This window comes from Gallinula chloropus (assembly GCF_964237585.1).
Source record: "Gallinula chloropus genome assembly, chromosome: 8".
NCBI classification, from domain to species: Eukaryota; Metazoa; Chordata; class Aves; order Gruiformes; family Rallidae; genus Gallinula; species Gallinula chloropus.
In genome coordinates this window covers 4,661,353-4,680,750 of record NC_140093.1, presented here as the reverse complement: position 1 = coordinate 4,680,750, position 19,398 = coordinate 4,661,353, and the positions used below count along the sequence as shown (strand labels likewise).

Below are 19,398 nucleotides of genomic sequence, written 5' to 3'. Positions count from 1 at the left end.
AGCTGGAGGAGCATCCTTGTGCTGCACGGAGCTTCCCACCAGGTATGTGCACAGACAGTGACTCACCTCAGGGCTGGGCAGTTACCATGCTGAGTTTCACAGGCTTGGTTTCTTATTCCTATTTTAATTAATTGCTTGACAGATGGGGAATTCCTGAAAAATGGGGGTGAACAGCTGTCTGTAACCAGGTTTGTGTGGCCCTACAGGTCTGTGTGTTAGGGTGGCCTTTCTTCCTGCCCCCCCCCCCCCCCCCCCCCTTTGGTTTTCCACAATTCTGATATCGTGGTCATGGGGTCAGGGGGCTGGATTTGATCCCTGTGAGGGCTGTTTGGTTTTTAAATTAAAACTTTGTAGTGGATTGGAAGAAAGGTCACAAAATTAGTGTGTCATGTGACATGGGTCACAAAGACCACCTGCTAATTGCAGCAGAGAAAGGCAGTTCTTACAGGTGGCAGTGGAGGGACTCAAAGGGGCAATTAATTGGGGGAATATTAGTCTGGCCCACAGGTATTTGGTTTCACTTGCATTTTTAGCTTCAAGCACTTTAATGTGTGAAGCTTCTTAAGCTGTGTGGGGAAATGAGCCTCTTAGAGGGACAAGTAGGTGCACAGGATCAATCTTCCCTTTGTTCTGGGATGATGGAGAAGTTGTTCCTTGCTGTGGTGGTGGTGACTTTGTTCCCATCAAACGTGTTCAGATACTTTGTGTCTGAAATGCTGGGTGAGAACTTGTGTACATCAGGGGATGGGGTGTCTTCAGAATAAAGAGAAAGGGGCTCTCTTAGGGAGGGAAGAGTTAGTGTGGAAATTAAGAGTTCTGTTACTGCACCTTCTGTAGCTCCATGTTTTGTAGCTCCAGGTCTGTCATATTCTGCCCTGAACGGGGTGGGGGGAGCACATAGCCCATCTCTGTGCCTTTTGCACCAGCTGCTGGAGCAGAGCTGCACCCTAAGTTGGGCTGTTCCCTGGGGTGCAGGGGCCAGGTTTCTCCCATGCTGTCCTTTCCTGTTTCTCCAGCCGCGGCTGGGTGGATCCCCTCAGTTTACCCAGGCTGGCTGTGGCACATGAGTCCATGCAGCTCAGAACACCTGAATTTTAATCAACAGAATTGTACCTGAGGTGACAGCTCCCCAGACCCCTGACTGCTGTGCTTGGACCAGTGTCTGGCAACAGGGAAGCACAGCTACCAGCTGTGTGTTTAGAGACTTTTCCTGGGTTTGCAATGGGGAGAGCTGCTCCTTTCTCAAACAACCCAACCCTTTTCAGTAGGAATTCCCATTAAAAACACCTGTACTTGTCTCTCCCATTAATGGCAGAAGGGTTCTCATACACAAGTATTCCTCAGTAATACCTGGATGAACAACCTCACCACTTCTGGTACCCAGACTCAAAATGTTTTTGAAGGCAGTAAGGTTTATTTTACAGCATTAAGGACATGAACAGTGGATATGGTGCCTCAGACTGAAACACCAGCAACAGCACTGTCCTCATTTTTAAAGATGGTATTAAGAAAAGTTAATGGAAAAGTTGCCTGAATCTTCCACGCTTTCAACCACCTCTTTAATCCAGGGGATGTAGTTGGACACTCGTGTGTATACACCATATTTTCCCTTCTCAGCACAGCCCTCGCCCCAGCTTACAACCCCCAGAAGAAACCAGGAGTTGTGGTAAGGCACAGCGAAGGGGCCCCCACTGTCCCCTTTGCAGGCATCCGCAGCACCCGTGGTGTAACCCGCGCAGAACATGTTGTCAGTAACGAGCCCGTCTGTGGCCTGCTGACAGGTCTCCAGGCTGACGATGGGCAGCCGGACCCTCATGAGGAAGCGCAGGCTGGAGCCTCTGTTGTGTGTGGCACCCCACCCGCTCACCATCCCCACCCTCCCCTCTGCGGACAGCAGGGCGGCCAGGCCGGGGCTGGGGAGGCAGATGGGGATCGCGTACTCGTTAAAGGTGACAGCGCTGCTCAAGTACAGCAAGGCGATGTCCCCGTTGTAGTTACTGGGATCGTAGTGTGGGTGTGTCCAGCTCTGTTCCACCTTGATCTTCTGTTCCTTGAGCTCTCGTTGGTACTTGTCAAAGTCTCCTGCAGTCAGGACAAGTTACAACGTTAAACAAAGCACCCCGAGGTGTGCCCCGAGAACAAGGGGACAGCTGGAGCCCCACTGTGCTGGCTGGCTGTCTCCCAGCTGTGCATCACCGGGGTCAGGTGCAAGCTCAAGTGGGGTTTAAGGCAGGGATGGCCCTGTGGTTACAAGGTGCAGAGGGTACTCACCAACAGTGACATGGTGTGCTCTGACCAGATCAAGGCAGTGAGCAGCCGTGACCACCCAGCGACTGCTGATTAAACTCCCGCCACAGAAACCGATGTCTCTGCTGTTCCGGATCAGAACCTGCGTGGGAAGGGAGAAGGGCTGGGCAGGTAGGTACTGGTGCTGTCAGGGGTGGGTGAGCCACAGGCTGTCCTGAAACCACCACCCACTGCTGGAAAAATGGCTGCTGTGACCTCAAAGCAGTGATGAGGTGACAGCACCTGGAAGGAGCCACTGAGGAGAGAGAAGAGACCTAGGTGCTTGCATCTGAGTGTCCATCTGTCTATGTCCATCTGTCCCTTTGTCCCTCTGTCCATCTGTGCCTATCTGTCAATCTATATGCCTGTTGCACTGTATCTTCCTCTGTCCATCTATGCATCGTCTGTCCCTCTGTCCATCTGCCTATCTGTCGCTCAGTCTATCCCACTGTGTGTCTGTCCATGTGCCTGTGTCCATCTGTTCATATGTCTATCTGTGCGGCTGTCCATCTGTGTATGTCCCTCTGTCCATGGCTGTGTCTGCCCCTTCGTCTGTCTGTCCAACCACCCGTTTGTTCGTGTGTCTTTACATCCATCCATCTGTGAGTGTGTGTCTGTCCATGTGTGTGTGTCCGTGCATCCGTCCCTCTCTGTCCCTCTGTCAGTGTGTCTGTCTGTGTGCCTGCCTTTGTGCCCATCCATCTTGTGTGCCTGTCTGTCCGTCCATGTGTCTATCCATGCAATGACCCGTTTAACAGAGTGGAGAAGGTCCAGTTCACAGTGCTGTGGAGAAAGCGTTAAGCTGAGCTCACTAAAGCCCGTGTTACCAAGGCTGGGGGAAGAATGATAAAAAGAGCAACAAAGGCACACATCATGAACACACCCTGCAGCACAGCTGGGGTCAGACTGCCCTGCACCTGGGGAAAAGCCTGTCAGTGGCTTGGGAACCAGGGGTGAGCATGTGAGAGAACATTCACACCCAGACTGGAGGACACACATTACCTGCCAGGGGCAATATCCACGATGGCACAATGTCCCCCCCGTTATCCTAGCGTGGTTGTGTGCAGAGGTGAGGTTCAGCTGGGTGACCCCAGGCATGTCTGACACAGGGGCCCAGCTCTGATCAAGTGCATCGTGCAGGGTCTGGCTGTCTGCAGGTCTCACCCTGGTTTGGTTTTGCCCAGCAGTGTTTTCCACCCTTCCGACAGGCCCGGCCACAGGCTCCATGGTGTCATTCTCCAGTGCAGGGTGTTGGGTCGGTTCACTCCACAGACCTGGGTCTGTTCCAGGCCTGTGGGATCCAGCCTCGTCATGCCAGGGGCCATTGGTTGCCCACACAGCAGCACCATCCCCCGTCAGTGCCTCCTTCCAGCTGGAAGCATCTTCCGCTGTCTCGGTCTGATGCGTGTTGAGCTCTGCGAGCACGCTTTGCCCAAAGGCAGCCTTTAAGCTCTCCTCTTCCCCAAGAGTGCTTTGCTGCACCTCAGGTTGTGTGAGTGAGCCCTCCGTGCTCTCATTCCACTTGGCCACATCAGCCCTGGGTTGAGGTTGTCCCCTGGGGAGCCTCCTCTGCCCCAGTCGCTCCTCCGCCAGAGCCTGCCTGACTTTAATCAGCCCACAGGGAAATGATGCTGGAAGGAGGAGAGACAGAGACAAAGCTTTGGGTGTAGTGGGTAGGGTGTGTGTCCAGCCCCAAAAACTAGGCCTTGTCTGGACCCCAGGCACAGTCAGGACAAAATCCCCCCCAGCGCTGCCCTCAGGACAGATGCCCTAAGACCCTCCTCATGTGCCCTCACCCCCTAACACCGTGGTTCCGTTCCATGAAGCTGAACTAAGGCTGCCCTGCTGCGAGGAGGCACAGGCGCACCCCCGCCTGGCTCAGAGGCACCTTATAACATAAAACAGGACAGCCCTTCCTACACCCAAAGTGCAAGCTGTGCGACCGCGGCTCTTCTGTGACTATGGAAGCTACGGCGCCTGCGGCTCTGCTCCTTACCCGCGGCGGCTCCGAGCTGAGCGCGCGTTACCTGTTTGCACGCATCTCTTCCCGTCCTCGTGTAGGGTGTAACCCCCGGCGCAGGAACAGGCCACGTGAAAGGCGCCGCTGCTGTCGCTGCAGTACTGCCAGCACCCCCCGTTCTTGTACCAGCATTCAACCTTTTCTACCATGGAAGCAAAGACACAGTTGCTTGGTTACTGCTACACATGGACCCCGGAGCAGCGCACAGGTCCTACCACTGTTACTGTGTAAAGCAGGTAGGAAAAAAATAAAAAGATCTGCTGAAATCTGGCAAGGGAACAGAAAGAAGGGCCCCCCCAAAGCCACGCTGACTCGCTGCACCCCTAAACTGCCTTCTTGCCAGTGCAGGTCTCCTGTTATTTATTTGCCAGCTTTGTCTTGAGGACACAGCCAAGCTCAGGCTTTTGTGCCTGCAAAGCAGGAGCCTGGCACAACAGACACTTCCAAATGCATCTGGCTTTGGTGGTGGTGTAAATCTCATTTTTTTACGTCAAAGCAGGTTTAAAGTTCTTACTTGGCATTCTCTGCTGTGGCTGGAAAGTGACTGAGACCTTCATAGTTTTTGTATTAAAAAAAAAAATCATCCTTAATTGCTTCACTGTAAAAAGAAATGGGTGAATAAACATAAAGAGGGGCAGCACTTGGGCAAGGGGGGAAAGAAATCCCTTATGATTTGTAGTTTCCACCTCAGTTTGGCTTTGGCTGCAATTCCATGCTTCCATCGCTTGCAAACAGGATAAGGTATTTCAGAGGACTAAAACTGAGACAAGAGGGGCAGCTTTTCTACTTATTTGCCATCATTCATGTGTCACAGGTTAAATACAGATCTTCTCTCTGTTTCCACTGTGCTTTGTTCAATGCATGTGCTCAGCAATGTTAATGAGAGAACAGGGCCTTGGCCATGTGCTCCAGTGCAGGTGCCGCTACATTCGCTACCACACTGACGTGGCAAATGAGGTAATGAATCCACTACCCTTTCTGGGGGGAGAAATGAATCCCCTCTCCTCTCTGGGGGGAAGATGGGAGAGCAGCACCTGCCTTCCTCAGGGGCTGCACAGGTGAACGCAAGAGCTGCTTCCTCAGAACAGAGCTAGATCTAGCTATGGTCCCTTCCTGGGAGCTCAGGCAGCCAAGGAGCCAAACCCAGAGCCAATCCTTCCCTCACAGTGAGTAACGATGAGTCTGTTCCCATACTCACCATTCTCACAGTTGTCTCCTCCAAATTTCGGGGGGCAGATACAGAAGTAGCTGTAGTGTCTCACTTTGCAGACTCCACCGTTGTTACAGGGGTTCGTACTACATGGATTCAGCCCTGAGAAGAGGCAAGAAGGCCCAGAGTAAGGCCAGGCAGTAAAGCAACCTGCTGAACTGGTTGCATTTTGTGCCTGGGAAGGACACAAGAACCAGGGCTGGGGTGGGGTTTTTAAATGTCTTTTACCTACCTTTGTAACTGAACCAAAACTCCATCTGCAAGGAGAAAGCACAGGTGAAGAAAACAGTGAGTGGTCATCCCAAAGACACCCGTCAGAAAAACACTTTTTAGATGCGTCTAAATGAACATTTTAGTTAGAACCATGAAACACGTTCTCAAAGCATTACACCCCCTGAGCATCACCCTGTGCATCATCAGCCAGCCAGAGTGCAGAAACTGGACTGCACTGGGATGAAAAGTAAACTGAAAGCCAAGATCTGTAACTGCTCCAGCCAGCAAAGTCAGTGGCCCCGCCTAGGAGTCGCTAGGCCCTCGCCTTCCTTCCCCAAAACATGTCAATGCAAGGTCCTCAGCACCAGCTGCTGCCCTCTGAAGAGTTGTTTCTACTCCTTAGGTAGACATCACCTAAGCAGCTTGGGCTAGATACACGAGAGATCAGGTGCCTCAAGCTGAAACTGCAGGCCCAACCCCTGCTTCAGTGAGAGGACTGGCAGAACAACAGCTTGGAGTCCAACAGGACCTGGGCACAAGGTGCTCTGCCTCCACATTTGGAAGGGTCTGATCCAAGCAAGTGGCCTCCAAAAGCATCAGCAGCATGTGGGTGGATGGAGGCTCTCCCAGAAACAGGCCTGCGACACTCTGAAGGAACTGTGTTCAATGTTTATGTGAGAGGCTGAGTGCTCGCTCAGGATGTAAGATCTGCAGGGCCCATGGGCAGAGGCCTGGGAAGGTCTGCTTACAGCTCATGGGTCACTCGCCTCTATTTGGCCTAAAATGAAGTTTCTCACCGTTTTCTCCTGGGAATGGAAGATCTCCTTAGCCTCCTCAAACGAACACTTCTCCTCATTGCACTCTCTCTCCAAGTTCCCCGGCAGAATCTCTTCCAGAAAATAGTTAGCACGTTTGTGGACCTTCAGCACCTCGTGTGCAGCATCTTTTCTCATAAACACTAGAACAACAAAACTGAAGATTTAATGATATGCATTCAGCTGGGAAAAATGATACAAGGAGGGGGGCAGAACACAACAGTCTATGCAAACAGCCCAAAGGAAATAAAATGAGCCTCTGCTCCTGGAAAAGACCCTCGCCTTTTCTTTTATTGGCTCAAAGGACCCACTACTGAGCCTCACAGATTAGTGCAGACAGAATTTTTCCTTCCACACAAGTCGAGTATTGCAGCTCCTTCTTTGGTGGCTGCTTATATTCTGGTTGCTTGTATCATACAGAATATACACATATATTTAACCTTCCTGATCCACAGTGATTATCAGTTGCCTGGCTGTGTGTGCATGTGGAAACCAAAGGTGAAAGGAGAGCTGTGGTTTGCATTTGGTGTCAGCTTCATTAGAGCTCTATCTGGTAACAGAGACAGGCTGCTCAACAGCAAGTCTGCTACGGTGCCACAGACACAGGTTCCTCTGCAGGTGCAGGCCTGGGATCTCAAGCAACAACTGCTGTTCTGCAGCAATATTACATGGCATTACATAGAAACAGCTGGCAAAAGCCCTTTGGCTTTGGTCCTGCTGCCTGGTAACGGAAAAAACGTCATCATCAGAGCCCTGTGTTGGCCCTTGAGTTCTGGGGTGGCCTTTAACACCATCACACAGAGGCAATGCCTGCCGTAAAGCTTCCTGGTTCACAGACACCAGTGCTGCTTCCTGAGATCCTGAATGCTCCCACACCAAAGCTCCCTGCAGCCCTTTCTGAACCTCATGCAGCTGGTGCAGTAAAATCACCATAAGGCCTAAGAAAACACCTCTTCTGGAGCCGCCCACAGCCCGCAGCTCCCTCTCCTCTTGTTTTAAATTCGAGAATATGGCCCCGTGGAAATAACTCCCCTGTGGGTTCAGCATCACAAGGACTGTTCAACAGGCCAGAGGTTGAAGCAGGGAGTTAAGGAAGGCCAATTTCTCTGGGAAATACATATGAATGCTTATTTTTCTCTTGTGCATTTCAGCTTCAACCCCTCGGACTTTGCATCCCAGGGGACACATGAAGAAATGCAAAGCAGTTTCAGCTCAGTGAAGTGAAAAACGTGACTCAGAGGAACCTACCTGAGTATGAAAACGGGAAGCTGCAGCTGATGGAGCACAGAAGTAGGAGAAACATCACAAGTGAGGAACTGCTCTCCATTTTAGTGAGCACTCAGGATACCTGGACTCTGATTTCCTTCAGAGGGGACACGGGAATGGAACTGGTATATTTTCTGGGAACCAGCGAGGGTGAATTAGCCTGTAAAAAAAAAAAACAAAATGAGAAGAAACAGAAGCAAGTGGCCCAAAGGAGGGAGAAACAAAGCACATTCTACCAAGACCATTCTGCTCTGATTTCTGTGGTTTCTCTGTGTCACTACCACAGGAATCCCACCAGTCACAAAGCAACCTGTAGAGATTGACCCAGTCCAGGATGTGGTGCAGGGTCTGACCCAAAGCCCAGAGAAGTCATTAAAACACCGTGATGAACACAGGGAGTGTGGGTCAGGCCCAGATTGAGTAGAAGCCAGTTCTAGCAACAGCCTCGTTCAGACTGGGATGGACCCAGGCCGAGGACTGAGCTGCAGACTGCATCCAGCGGTTGCTAGTGCTGGCAGCTGCTGTGAACTTACTGACAGTCCTGCAAAGGAGGAAACCATCCACCACTTACCTGGCAGCAAATGTTACACAAAAGGAGCCTGTATTTCTTCGTATTATCTTCCCAGGCTAAATAATTCACCAGGAGCTGACAGCACATACCTCTTCGTTACCTGTGTCATTGTCCAAGCCCAGGTTATCCGGAATGCGTTCACCATGCAACTATACTGACTTTTTTCTTTATTTTTTTAAGGGAAGAAGAGAGGAGAGAGATTTGGACACACACCAGGAACAGTCATGAGGTCAAGAGGCTGATCATTAACCAGTCACAAATATTGACAGAGGAGAGACAACCCTCTGGGTTCTACAGAACACATCTGCAGTCCCAAGTCAGAAGAAAACCGTCTATGTTTAATGTATTTAAAAAACACCAACCCAAATCCTTAAAAAGACCACTTTTTGGTAACAATTTTCTTCAGGAAACTTTGGAATTTGTAAGAGACCATTTCTGCCAACCCATCCTCCTTCACTAGGTAAGACCTGCTGCTCCAGGAAGCCGTTCTGTAAACACCTGCTCAAATGTGCTGAGCCGGGAGCATGCAGGAGGACCCGCAGCCATCGCCTGGAGCACTGCCCCGCAGCAGGCACAGCTCTTCTCTGACGTTCCAGCCTCTAATGAGCCCCATGGTTTGCTGGCTTTGGACACAACCCTGTTCTTCCTTGTGTTTCAGGAGGGCTGGCAATGTCAGCCTCCTCAGCGCCGCGTACTCTGGCTGCAGGCGCTGGCGGGACGGCCTCTGTTTGCAGCATCATTCTTTAATGTTTGCTGCTCCTGAAACCCCATCCCAAATAAAAAAAGGGGAGGGGTGGGAAGAGAAAAAGAGAGACAGAGACAGTGACACAGAGCTGGCTGGCTTGTGGGTCAGCTCACAGCCAGCATGAAGACCCTGGCCTGACTGTTGTGTCTTTTACATATGAATTGACTTCAGCACTTGCTTATTATTAAGACCAAGTCCGTGAGTTACAGAGGTGCTGGACGTCTTTGCACATCACATATCTTACCAACTTTCATACAATATCACTGTACCTGAGGGGCTTCTAGTTCACCAGTCTCATCACAAGAGCAGGCTGATGTTCTTCGCTGATCCAAATCCTGACTGAGAAGGTGGAAACATCTATCATGACAGCAGGGTTGGCTTCACCTTTTTTTCTATGTGGTTAAATACATTTATAGCAGGCATAAACTGTGACTCTGTTTCTGTGCCCTATTCCTACTTCCTCTGAACTTAGGGGTACCCTGCATCTTTATTTTACTTACTGATGGACAGAGGGACAGATGCAAACACATGCAGACATTTATCAGCACTGTAATGCTAACACAGCCTGCAGCTGACTGCATTCACTCAAACAGGAAGCACCAAAAGGCTTTGCTTAGCTTGCTACTACCAGAGATACACCGACCTCAGGGTAAACACAACATGCCCAAGCTTGGGATTAAACCTCTTTTTTTTGGTAATAATCAGGCATTGAGCATGCAAGGAATAGAAAATATGGAGAGGTTCTGGTGACCTGTCAAATCACAATCTGTGGGCAACGGAACGAGATGTGAGTGAGCAGAGGCAGTGATGTTATTAACATCTCACTGCATTGCAGGAAAAATACTCACACAGATACAGAGCAAACCAAGAGCATTACTGTGGATAGTGTGTTAGAGTGGCACTGGAGTGTCCTACCTGTACCACTACATCCATTTTCAAACTGCTTTTCTCTGTCCCCTCCTGGCTCCTGCCTTGTCCACGACACCGCACAGCACCTCAGTATAACAGGGTATTACTCCTTGCCTGTGAGGCCCAAGTAAGGCCATGCCACAAAGAAAAAGGACTAAGAAAAAAATAAATTAAAAGAAAAGGTACCAAGGGAAACAGGACACTGGTTACCATGTACTTGATATTTAATACTGAAGATCAGACAGCACATGACACTGCTACTGTCACTGACACATCGCCACGGGGTCCCAGACTTGGGATCAACCCTTCCAAGACACTGACATCTCATCTATGTGGCGCTGGATCCACTCAAGGTACTGACTAACTTTGGTGTATACTCCAAATTTCTCCTTTCTTCCACAGCCTTCACCCCAGCTCACCAACCCTACCAAGAACCAAGTTTCCTTATGCTTAGTGATCATGGGGCCGCCGCTGTCCCCGCTGCAGGAATCCTTCCTGTCTCCTAAGCTCCCAGCACACAGCATGTTGTCAGAGATAGCAAATCTCATCGCCTGGGCACAGTCGCTCCTGGAAACCATGGGGATTTCAATGTGATTGAGGAAAATGGAGTAATTGGTGTTAACGTCACTCGTGCTGCCCCAGCCAGTTACCACCATCTGCCTCCCGGTTCTGGTCAGCTCCTGTTCTGCCAGGTTGCGGGTCGGGAGGCAGATAGGGAGCACGTATTTGTTGTACATCACGGGCTCGGCCAGGTGCAGCATGGCAATGTCATTGTCAGAGGTCGCCTTGGTGTAATTTTCGTGGCTCACACATTTGTCAACCAAAACAGTTTGTTCCTCTGTCTCAGTACGGAGACGGTGGAATTTACCTGGAAGAGTGAACAGGAAGATAACAGATGTGACTGGACCTTCCTTCACCAAGGCATCTGGGCGACACTGGGCTTCAGGACCGTACTTCACGCTTTTACTCTGCTTTGCTCATTTCATGCTGTGCCTTCTTACAAGACAGACACATCTGCAGGTCTTCCACATGCCCCGAAGCCAGGAATACATACAGTGCCAAATGAATTAGTGCCCAGAGGTGTGGCTGTCAGCTGAGAAACTGAGATTCCCATGTACCGCCCTGCTGTGCTGGTCTTACAGCACACCTGTGCAACCTGAGAGAGCTTCTTCAGGAGAAAAAGCAGCTTCTTGCAGTCAGCACTGGAAGCTGGGAGAGCAAGCACACAGCAAAGACATTTACAACAGCACACAAGCTTTCTGCTGTAAAATCAGTGCCTGAATGACTCAGCTTCAGGATTTAGAAGGCAAAGGTGACTGGCTGGTAAGGCCTTTCTGAAACCTTGCACCTGTATTTTAAGGAATTTTTGACTGCGTAAGACAACCCAGTCATTATTTGTGCTACAGGATCATGGCTGCTTTGTGGACCAAGCAGTCATGGAACAGCAAGCAGGAAAACAAGTTGAAAAGGGCCAGAAAGGCAAAAACAATTCATCACTGATAGGCTGGAAAAGGAAAGGGAGAAACAGGTCTCTCTGACTGGCTGTGAAGAAACAGCCCCGAGCAGTTATAAGTGGCTGTCACATGCCCAAACCATGTCGTTGGTTAATATAAGCTTCAAATCAAGGCCTACTTGATAACATCACGTCTTAACAACCTGCCCAGGAGAGCTGCAGGCAGGCACACAGCCAAGCACGCGAGGCAGCAGGACCTCCAGGCTGAGACCTCGCCTCTGCCCAGACTGCAAGTGTGTGACACAGGTGTCTTTGCCTTCTTGATCTCTCTTAAAGCGGGTTGGAAGTTGCTCCTTATCACCACCTTTTCAAATACATGCTTCACAGCATTACCCTTCACATTCATGCCCCCACCCTTGATACCTTTTGCCTTCCCTTCAGTCTTATTTGAATCTCTCCAGACATCAATTCTAAAGCCAAGCTGCTCTGACTCTGCGTGACCTGAGACCTTCTGACGTCACCCGCCTCAGCCTGTCAGTGACATACTGCAGCTGGTTGGGGTTTTTTTCTGGGAAGGAACTACTGTCCCACCAGAAGGACTTGCTGTTACCAAGCCATCTCTCACAAATCTGTTTTTCCCTGCTATCACGACCTCTCTTCTTTGTGGCAACAAAGAAGACCCTGTCAGATCATCTCCTCTGAGGAGGGCACGTGGGTAGGTGCATCCTTTCTGCCAGGCTTCACACACTCTGTATACAAGCATGGCCATGAACTGTATCCTCAGACAGCTAGGTGACAGTAGGTGACAGCTTCTCTACCAGCACTACTGTCACAACAGCTCCCCCAGCCCAGGTGAAGATCCTGTTGACTTCTGGTCTTCCTCAGTTGAGTTCTCCACTCCAAGAGTTTCACATTCCAGAAAGTCCTAGCCACACCTGGATGTACTGAACCTAGAAGCTATGTGAAATGCACCTAGTTCCTGCCATACAATAAGCATCATCGTAATTTTGTTGCTGGCAGAAAAGTATTAAGTTCTACACAGATGAGGAAGTATGAGACCTGTTCTCTGAAGGGGTATTTTGAATTGAATCATTATGTTCATCCATCTGCACTATTTTCTTGGAGCTCTGAACACGCTTCTGGCTGTTTCAGCTGGAGATGTGGGAACAAGAGCCCCAGACAGGAAAATCTGGTTGTTTTCAAATCAATCTTCCAAAATTCCAGCTACTCTGAGATCCCACTTTTGCCTTCAGACACCAAAAAGCTATGTGAGTCCTGCTACAAGACTACTCCCCCAAGCTCAGGAGTGCAAGACCAGATGCAAGCTTCCCCTCATACAGGTGGCGAGCAGAGAGCTGCAGCGGGACCAGCCCAACAGTGCTGGGCCACCCCAGCCTGACAGTAGCAAGTACCAGCTCTGCAGCCTCAGCACAAACACCTTCATCACCATCACAGAGCTCACATGCTCACCCCCTCCAGACACAGCACTATCTCCATTAAAACTCTTTGTCCATGCCTCTCACTAGATGTCTTTAGAGTGTGCATTTCACTGATGAGAACTGCTTTTCTGGTGCCAGTAAAATGCCCAAAAGACACGTGTAAAAGGTCTAGCAGCAGCCTCAGAAGACATCAGCTCACTTCCATAGTAAGGTTGATAGTGGCTCAAATGAAACCAGATTTTTACTAAACTTTTTTGGTTTGTGCTAAGGTACATGTCAAATGCATCCTAGACAACCTGCTCCTACAACCAAGGACTTTCATCTCCATAACCTGCTGGTCTTTCTCCCCATATTGTAAACCTCGGGTACAAAAGAGTTACATTCAAAATAATAGGGACAGAGTTTTATCCATACCAAGTCTTACTTTGAGCCCCTCTGTGTCCTCAATGCAGTGTGCTGCTGTTAGGACCCAAGATGGATGGATGAGGACACCCCCACACAGAAATTTCCCTTTGCTACTCTGCAGCAAAATCTGAAACAGACAAAAAAAAGAGAGGTCTGATACTGCATGGACCATGGCTCATGAGTATCACACACCTTCTTCTTTGGGTGGTTGCAAAACGCCCAGAGGCATCGAGCACCAAAGCAAGTCGCATCCACTGAAGCCAAAGCTCTGCTGTGGGACAAAAGGATGATGAATAAGGTCTCTGTGGAACACCCACAAAAAAAGTTTTGATTATTCTTCCTGTGTGAGGGCTGGCTTCACCCAAATCAGCATGGGACAAGGCCAGTCACTGCAAGGCACTGCTTTGGTAGTTCAAGGCTTGGAAACACTGAGCTCAGTGAGATCATTCTTGTGCCCATCGCACGCCAGAAGACACTGTGCCAGCTCAGGCTGCAGCTCTCATGCTGTGGTGTATATGGGCCTTTGATGTCAAAGAGAACCAGGCCCTGACTACAGGCATTCCCTCAGGCCACAATAACTCTACGAGGTCTCCCCTTCCTCTGCGATGGTCCAACCTGCTCTGTAAAGCTACAGCATATTTTGCTGATTTAATCTGCTAACCTGACAGATGGGGCTTCTAAGAACAGGTCCATGCAGAAAGGGAGAGAAGATGACCTCACACTCCCACCGTAAGGCTGTTCCATCAGCAGCATAAGCCGCAGTGATTAAGTGGCTTTCCCTAGGGTGGAGCAACAGAACAGGTGTCATCACTACCCTCTCTCTTCTGGCAAGGTAAAAAAGCTGGCAGCAGTGACAAGGTCAGGAGTCTTCACAGATAATGAACCATTTTTTTTTCCTGTTACTCCAACTTTTGGGTTGCTTTGGAAAAAAAATAAGCTAAGGGAAACTCAGCTTCATGTGACACCGCAACTAGTAACGTAGGGGCCTTTGTGGAGCAGCAAGGCAGACACTGAGCTGTCTGGAGAGAACCTGAACTATCTGTGCTGAAAAACTCTTCTCCTTACCTGCCAAGGGCTTTCTCCCCTTCTTCCTAGTTTTCCCTCAATAAGCCGAATATTGAATCCTGCTTTGGCTTCAATGTAGTCTGTTTTCACTCTTCCACAGGGGAACTCCACTATGGCAGATGCAGAGAAGTTAATTAGCAAAGACCAGACCACCCAGTACAAAACCTCTTCCCAAAGCACTGTCCCCATCTCCCTGACCTAGGCAATCCACGGAAATCCCTCAATGCTTTGCAGAGGAGGTGGTTTCCCAAATTCCCCTGTATGCATCCACGAGGCAAACACAGGTTAGAGGCCGTGAAGCGGGTATTGAGTTGGGAAACACAGTCACAGAGTGACTGTGTGGGGAATGGATGTTTTAAAAGCCAGTACAGAATGTGCTGCAGCCAAGTCTTCCATAACCCCCTTATACTCCATGTTCCTGCCAAATCCAGGCTATGAACACCCCCTTACCGACAGGCTTGCACGTGGAGTGGTCATTCATCAGCTGATAGCCTGAGGCGCAGCTGCAAGAGCGGTACTGCTTGGCAGGGTCTTCCCTGCAGAAATGGTCACAGCCTCCGTTATCGACACAACAGTTGGTGTACTTGACCTCTGAGGAAAAAAACGAACAGCAAGGGAGACATGAGAAGCTGGGAAGCCAAAGAGTCACTGGAAGGTAAAGTGGCAAAATGACATTGGGATTCAAGTGAGCAACAGCTGGCGATGGATTGGGGATGGCAGTTGTGGGTACTCAGGCCCTGACAACAAACAGCCCCTGGTCCAGAGTAAGGGGGTGGGGAGATGGAGAAAGCAGGGGTTCCTGTCAGGGCAGGGAGACTGGAGAATGGGAAATTCACTGCTGGTGACTACAAGTCAGCACAAAGTATTGATGATACATGACACACACACTCATCCCTAAATACTCTATCCAGCTTTTGTCCTGGAAGAAGCTGTCACAGTAATGACAACCAGATCTTTGCAGTGGATTGTTTGTCCCCCGATATCCCACCATCATCCCTTCACTGCCAGCTAGGAGGTAACTGGAAATCCTGCCTCACAGAAGTCTTTCCAATACTTTTGTAGAATTTAGATAAATCGGATCTCCAGGCCTCTCCCATGGCAACACAAAGTTCGTTCTGCTTCAGATATGCAGATAGTCCTTTTACCACACCATGAAGTGGAAGACAAATCACCAAGTAAAGAAGGCAAGTGTACTGTGCCTGACAAAAGCGTCGATCCCTGTACCACAGAGGTCCCTGCCACAAACAGTGTCACTCTATAGTGGATTAAAGGCAGCATTACCATAATTGCACAAAACCCCCTCCCAGCCTTTGTTACAGATGCAGGAGAACGTTCCGATGTTGTCCTTGCAGGTGCCATTGGAACAAGGCTGTGGGTCACATTGGTCTCCATCTGAAACAGAGGCAGAGAAACTCAGTCCTTGAGTCCCACATGGGTCTGGCACTAACACACAACAGACCTCCCCACCATGTTCCCAAGCACCAGCCATGGCTTCTGCCACCGAACGGGGCTGTGCTGGCCCAGGGACAAGGGCACCTCTCTGGGCTCTGAGTTACTGCTGTATAGTGGGGGGTTGCTGGGCAGCAGGGGAAGGAAGAGCAAAAACTTGAGGCAGGTTACTGCGAAGCGAAGAGCAGGGCTGAGGCTCCTCTTTGGAGCGTGTCAGGCAGGGTTACAGTGTCAGAGGGCACCTTTCACCAGCGCCTGAGGCTCTGGGGAGATGACTGACAATAGGCACAGACACACCTCAGGGTTTTTAGGAGGGCTGATTGTACGGAAGGACGGGCAAGTGCTCTTTGCACACCCCATGTAACAGAGAACGAGAGCTTGGATCAGTACGTGAGACGTGGTGGCTGGAAGGCAGAGTACTAGTTACTCTTGAGGCAATACAGAGCAATGATTAGGAAAGTCTTTTACTTACCCACATACTTGCTCCAAAATTCTAGCTGTGGAGAAACAAAACCTACATTAAGGCCAGAAGCAGATTTTCCACAAGCAAGGGACTTAAAGTGTGTCATGGTCTTGGACAACAACGCATGGCACCCTGGGCAACAGCACTGGTCTCATTCTCGGCAGTGTAGTGACTGGCACTACAAACCAACACCACCCGGTCCCTTCCAACCCAAACCATTGTAGAACTGGCCATCCCAGACACACATGGCAAAGAGAAGGCTCTGGGGGGACCTTATAGCAGCCTTCCAGTCCCTGAAGGGAACATACAAACAGGAGGGCAATCAACTTTTTAAAAGAGTAGACAATGCCACGACAAGGGGGAACGGATTAAAAATAAAGGAAGGAAGGTTTAGATTAGATATTAGGGGGAAGTTTTTTACAGAGAGTGTGGTGAGGGGCTGGAACAGACTGCCCAGAGAGGTGGTGGATGCCCCGTCCCTGGAGGTGTTCAAGGCCAGGTTGGATGGGGCCCTGGGCAACCTTGTGTAGATCCAGGCCTGGAGGTTGGTGTCCCTGCATGTGGCAGGGGGGTTGGAGCTCTATGATCCTTGGGGTCTCTTCCAACCCAGACCATTCTGATTCTATGATTTTATGATTCTATGACTGGGAAAAATTCAGTGGCAGCTAGAACAGCTGATGGGTTCAAGCAGGGACTGGCATTACCTGGCTGGGACCTACACCTCACCATTAGGTAGGGTGAGACCTGCATGAGCAACCAGGCTTTGCAGCCCATACAGGTGGTAACTGACAATCACCAGGACACAATTACACTCCAAACCACACATACACCGTGGAAGCGACACACGCCCAGAGCTGACAGCGGGATCTCCCATGCCCTGGACTGCAATACTTAACGAGAACAAACCACGGATGGTTAAGTCCTTAAAAACCCCAACTTACTGTTGCTTCCTTGGTTTCAAATATCTCACTGGCCTCCTCAAAATCACAGCGCTCTTCATGGCACTCGCGCTCCACAGAGCCCGGTTTGACCTCTTCCAGGAACGTGTTTGCCCGCTTCTGGATCCTCAGGACTTGGTTTGCATCTTTGCTGCTGTAAAATACTGGAAGCAAAACTGTGACAGCACGGGCAGGGAACAGAGCTGGCTGAAAACCAGTGGCGTTCCTTCCCGAAGGACACTTCTCACAGCAGCAGCCCCTGTCTGGCACAGCAAGGCAGCAGCTCTACAAACTCTGGGCTGTCAGTGCTGTGCCGCAGAAGCTCCAGCCCCTGCGCTGTGAGCTTGCAGGGCTCATGGGGGCTGTGACCAGGCAGCCGTCCCCACCCAGCACTGTGTCTGTGAGCCTCTGCTAGAGGTGTGCAAAGCCCCTAACGGGATGATTCCAGCCACTCCCTGTGCTGGACAGAGAAGCAGCAACTGGAGAAAGGCAAAGGGTATCTCTAAAATGAAAACTTACTCGAGGCATTATAGACTTGGGAAGAGCAGGAGACCAGCAGCAGCCCTACAGTGACGAGCTTCCACATACTGCAGCAGGAGCCACCTGAAGGAGAGAAGGTAGGTGTGAAGGGGAACTCACCGCTGAGCTGCGGCATGACCTCCATGCTGCAGGGCTTCTATTTGGACAGCTCGACCAGCTCCTGCACTGGTTCCAGAGCAGCTCCCCTGCTGAACACTGTGCTGTGCCCTGACTTTCTCTTTGGTTCCAGCTCCAAAGCGGCCGTTCATTAGAGGCCCTCCAGGCCGGTTTGCCAGTTCTCTCTAACCCCTCGGCAGCTCTCCCGGAACACTTTTTGTCCCCAACACCCTCCCCTTTGGCACCGGACACTTTTCACAAGCTTGATGCTTCATTAAAGCAAGCTGTACTGGAAATCCCGAAGGACACGACACTTTTGAAGCACTTACTGCTTTATTCAGTGCGAATCAGCGTGATCTATTCTTCTTCCATGAGCTCTGCTGGAACTTGGTTAATCCATAACTTTGGATATTTACTCTTTGGAGTGACATGAAGAGCTTTTTTTTTTTTTTAAGTCATTAAACAAACAGTGCTCAGGGGGAGCCTGACAATTCACCCGGAGAACAGCGAAGCAGCCGAGACATCCATTCTGCCTTCTCCAAATTGGGGTTTTTTTCCCTTCTAATTCTCTGGCAAGTAATTATATTTTGTTTGTAGGTGTGACCACCGCGGTGCTGAGGTCTCCTGAGGGACCCTACCACCTTCTCACAGCACACATCACTCAAAAGGGGCACACCTTGCTATTTTTGAGTCCTCCCACTTCACTTTCTCATCGAAGTTCCCACCACAGAACAGCTAAGGCAACTACCTGCCCTTGCAGCCAGGAGCAGGCACCGCTGGTGTGTCTTTTAGGTCATATGCAAACTCCCCCAGCTCTTCCCTTCCTGTTAGGACATGAAAGCTTACTGCCTTCATTCAGTAAACCAGCAAAACGCTGTGACTCTCCAGGCAGAAGTTGCTGGAGAACCACCAGCTGTCATTAACCCACCACGTCGCTTTCTATGGTCTCAGAACCTGGGGGCAACTGAACATCTCACGCTGCTGGGGGCCCAGCTGGTGGGTCCAGTTCTTCATCCCAACCAGGCACACAGCAGCCAAACGAGGAATGTACCTTATGGTTCTGAAGCTGCCTTACAGGAAAGGAATGTCCAGGCTTCCTCTAAATTGCTTCATTTGTAGTGCTGCCCATTCAGTGGGAGGAAGTTTCCTTCACTTCTCATCTCTCCTGACGCTTCCTGCTCTATTAAAAAGACCAAGTGCATTAGTGCATTAAAAAAACCAACCCAATGCCACACAGGGCAAGGGGAACAGCAGCACAATACATCTCTTTAAAAACCCTCATTGGCTCTTCAAGCTCTTTACAGCACCCCTCTCTCCAAATCCACTCTGCCTTCCCAAGATCCATTAGGTAATTATCCATCAAAGCAAGAAGATGGCAGCCCTGAGTGGGTCTGACATCCCCGTAACAATACACCAAGCAGGACCATGAGTTTTGTGCTGTTGGCTTCTGCCACACAAATAAAATATTAAAAAAAGCTCAAAACAAGTTACCTGTGTCAGAGGGTAAGTGCATCT

General features: G+C 50.1%; 2 protein-coding genes across 2 annotated transcripts; both read right to left on the bottom strand.

The window, feature by feature from the left end:
* Nucleotides 1-1,392: 1,392 nt before the first annotated feature.
* On the bottom strand, nucleotides 1,393-9,152 carry LOC311194152 (coagulation factor IX-like; the record flags this gene model as incomplete). The annotated part of the gene is made up of 9 exons (XM_084267174.1): nucleotides 1,393-2,082; nucleotides 2,272-2,389; nucleotides 3,289-3,917; nucleotides 4,314-4,448; nucleotides 5,505-5,618; nucleotides 5,749-5,773; nucleotides 6,527-6,687; nucleotides 7,793-7,882; nucleotides 9,077-9,152. 9 exons carry the CDS (start codon nucleotides 9,150-9,152, stop codon nucleotides 1,505-1,507), a joined length of 1,926 nt encoding a protein of 641 aa, XP_084123300.1. The 3' UTR covers nucleotides 1,393-1,504.
* A 1,091-nt stretch (nucleotides 9,153-10,243) lies between these two features.
* Nucleotides 10,244-17,833, bottom strand: LOC311194590 (vitamin K-dependent protein C-like; the record flags this gene model as incomplete). Its single annotated transcript, XM_084267735.1, has 8 exons — nucleotides 10,244-10,903; nucleotides 13,342-13,459; nucleotides 14,398-14,507; nucleotides 14,848-14,988; nucleotides 15,679-15,789; nucleotides 16,319-16,343; nucleotides 17,251-17,411; nucleotides 17,767-17,833. The coding sequence occupies 8 exons, from the start codon at nucleotides 17,831-17,833 to the stop codon at nucleotides 10,335-10,337; spliced, it is 1,302 nt and encodes a 433-aa protein (XP_084123861.1). The 3' UTR covers nucleotides 10,244-10,334.
* Between the last annotated feature and the right edge of the window lie 1,565 nt (nucleotides 17,834-19,398).